Genomic DNA, 2262 nt, shown 5'->3' with positions numbered 1-2262 from the left:
CTCACACACAAACACACACACATACACACAATCGCCCTCACACACATACACACACACACACACACACACACACACAAACACACACTCACACACACACGTACAAATACATGTGTATTATACCACAACGCGCAAGAAAGGTTACCACAGTTACAAATTACAATGCATTTATGTATTCTGGTTACGCACAGAGCCATTATTTTCTTGATTACGCAATAACTAAATAATTCCCTAATACGGGGTGCCCATCACGGATGGGATCGGCGGGTCGGGCGATCATCGCCCGACTCGGTCGCCATGAAAACAAACGAGCCCGACTCGTAAAACAAACGGGTTTGCTTTCAGGCGACCGAGTCGAGCGGTCGGCCCCACCAGCCGTAATGGGCACCCCGTCTAAGTCTGTAGCATATCTCAGAATTCTCACCGTAGAGCATAAAGAAGCCATGAGCCTCTCCCAGAAAGTTGGAGCCGAAGCACTCGTAGTTCCCGTAGTCTCCCTTTCTCAGGTTGGAGATGCGCAGGGTTAGAGTGATGGAGTTCTCGACGTCATTCTTAAACACCTCGATGTCATACCTGAGACAGACGAAAACAGTGGTATGGTAGATATCCGAGTGAAAAACAAGTAAGTGCATGGGTTTAACACCCCTAGTAACACTGCCAGGCTATTTGTGAGGCAAGACCTCCCAATTTAACGTCCGTCTCCGATAGGACCGAGCCAAATGGGTTCAGAACCTTAAAAACTCCCCAAAACGACCCGAGTTCATGAACGTCCAGTCTGGGATTCGAAATAGTTTAGCCTGATACCAACTGAGTTAAAGGGGGCACCATGCCAGAGTGAAGATACGGACTTAATTAAGAGAAGGTTTTCAAGGACCCGTCTTACTTGACTCTTAAAATATTACAAATGAGCGAGTCATACGACACACAATACAAGGAGTAGGCTACATGTATTCAAAGTATTGATATTCTAAATCAAACCCACCCTAAAGACAACGCTTGTCCGATCCACCAGGACCATTATTTACACGTGTTGGTATTATTATGTCGTGTTCCTTTTTAAAGAGCAATATCATTATTTGAATGGATTTTTCTTTTTGTTCTTGCTTCTATTGTTCTCCTGAGCTTGCCTTTTTGGTCTTCGTCTCCCTTCATATATCCGCATTCAGTTTTCAAAGACTCTTAATCTTTTGTACCAATGACGATTGTTTCAAATTCAGGTGAATGTTAACTTACAAATTTGCAAATGGAGCCGATCTTGTCAGTTCTGCTCTTGATAAACTTCAACCGACACACCGTTACTGATGTGAACAATAGGCACGAAGGATCTCCATGCTTTTTTTCCCGTCCTCATTATCAGAGTTCTGCGCCGTACTTGATGGCACCCACATTGAGACAAGAGGCGTGAAAATACGGAGATGATTATCCCAAATTATCCACCCGTCTTCCCTACCTGAACCCGAGATCATACCCGTTACTTTGGCAGTTTAGCACGACAGTAAACTTTTTAGCTTCCACTTTATTAGCCATTACATGAATTAGTGTCAAACCTGCGCGGAATAAAACGTCTACTTACTTTTGGCCCCTCTCCAAGGTTTGGCCGTCCTTTTTCCAAGCCGTGATGCCGTGAGGGTGTGCATAAATCTGGCACTCAAGAATTGTCTCCTTGCCGAGGCGCTGTCCTATCCTTTTCGGATTCGGAAGAACAACTTCTGGGGGATCTAATAAAAGAAGGAATTAACAATTTAACTGAACAAATAATAAAAAAAACGCTAGCCGTCAATCCTAAAGGCGCATGTCAAAAGGGTGCACGAAGGCAGGGTATAGATAAGACGATGTCAAGAGCTCACCTCGACCCGCACTCACAAGAACAAGTTATACATGTATATACATAGGTCTAATACACATACACACACACACGCACACACACCCACATACACACACACACACACACACACACACACACACACACACACACACACACACACACGCACGCACACACACATAAACACACACAGCATATTCATCCACAGAGTAACCAAAGAGATACATCATGTAGGAAGGAGGGAGTGAAATCGAAAAAAGAAGGGAAATATTAAATGGTACAAGAAAGCGAGAGAGAGAGAGAGACAGAGAGAGAGAGAGAGAGAGAGAGAAAGAGAGAGATAGAGAGAGAGAGATAGAGAGAGATAGAGCGAGAGAGAGAGGGAGAGACAGAAAGAAAGAGAGAGAGACAGACAGACAGACAGACAGACAGACAGACAGACA

General features: G+C 44.3%; 1 protein-coding gene across 1 annotated transcript in view; it reads right to left on the bottom strand.

The window, feature by feature from the left end:
• The window catches only part of LOC101849201 (opioid-binding protein/cell adhesion molecule homolog), a gene marked incomplete at its 3' end in the record, with an annotated part of 164869 nt that overhangs the window by 1076 nt on the left and 161531 nt on the right, over window positions 1-2262 (bottom strand). The window contains 2 exon segments of the mRNA XM_035969250.1: window positions 422-570; window positions 1571-1715. Of these exon segments, the coding sequence (XP_035825143.1) occupies window positions 422-570; window positions 1571-1715 (294 nt within the window).

The sequence above is a fragment of the Aplysia californica genome, unplaced genomic scaffold, assembly GCF_000002075.1.
Source record: "Aplysia californica isolate F4 #8 unplaced genomic scaffold, AplCal3.0 scaffold00130, whole genome shotgun sequence".
In the NCBI taxonomy this organism is placed as follows: domain Eukaryota; kingdom Metazoa; phylum Mollusca; class Gastropoda; order Aplysiida; family Aplysiidae; genus Aplysia; species Aplysia californica.
This window is presented reverse-complemented; position numbering and strand designations above follow the sequence as displayed.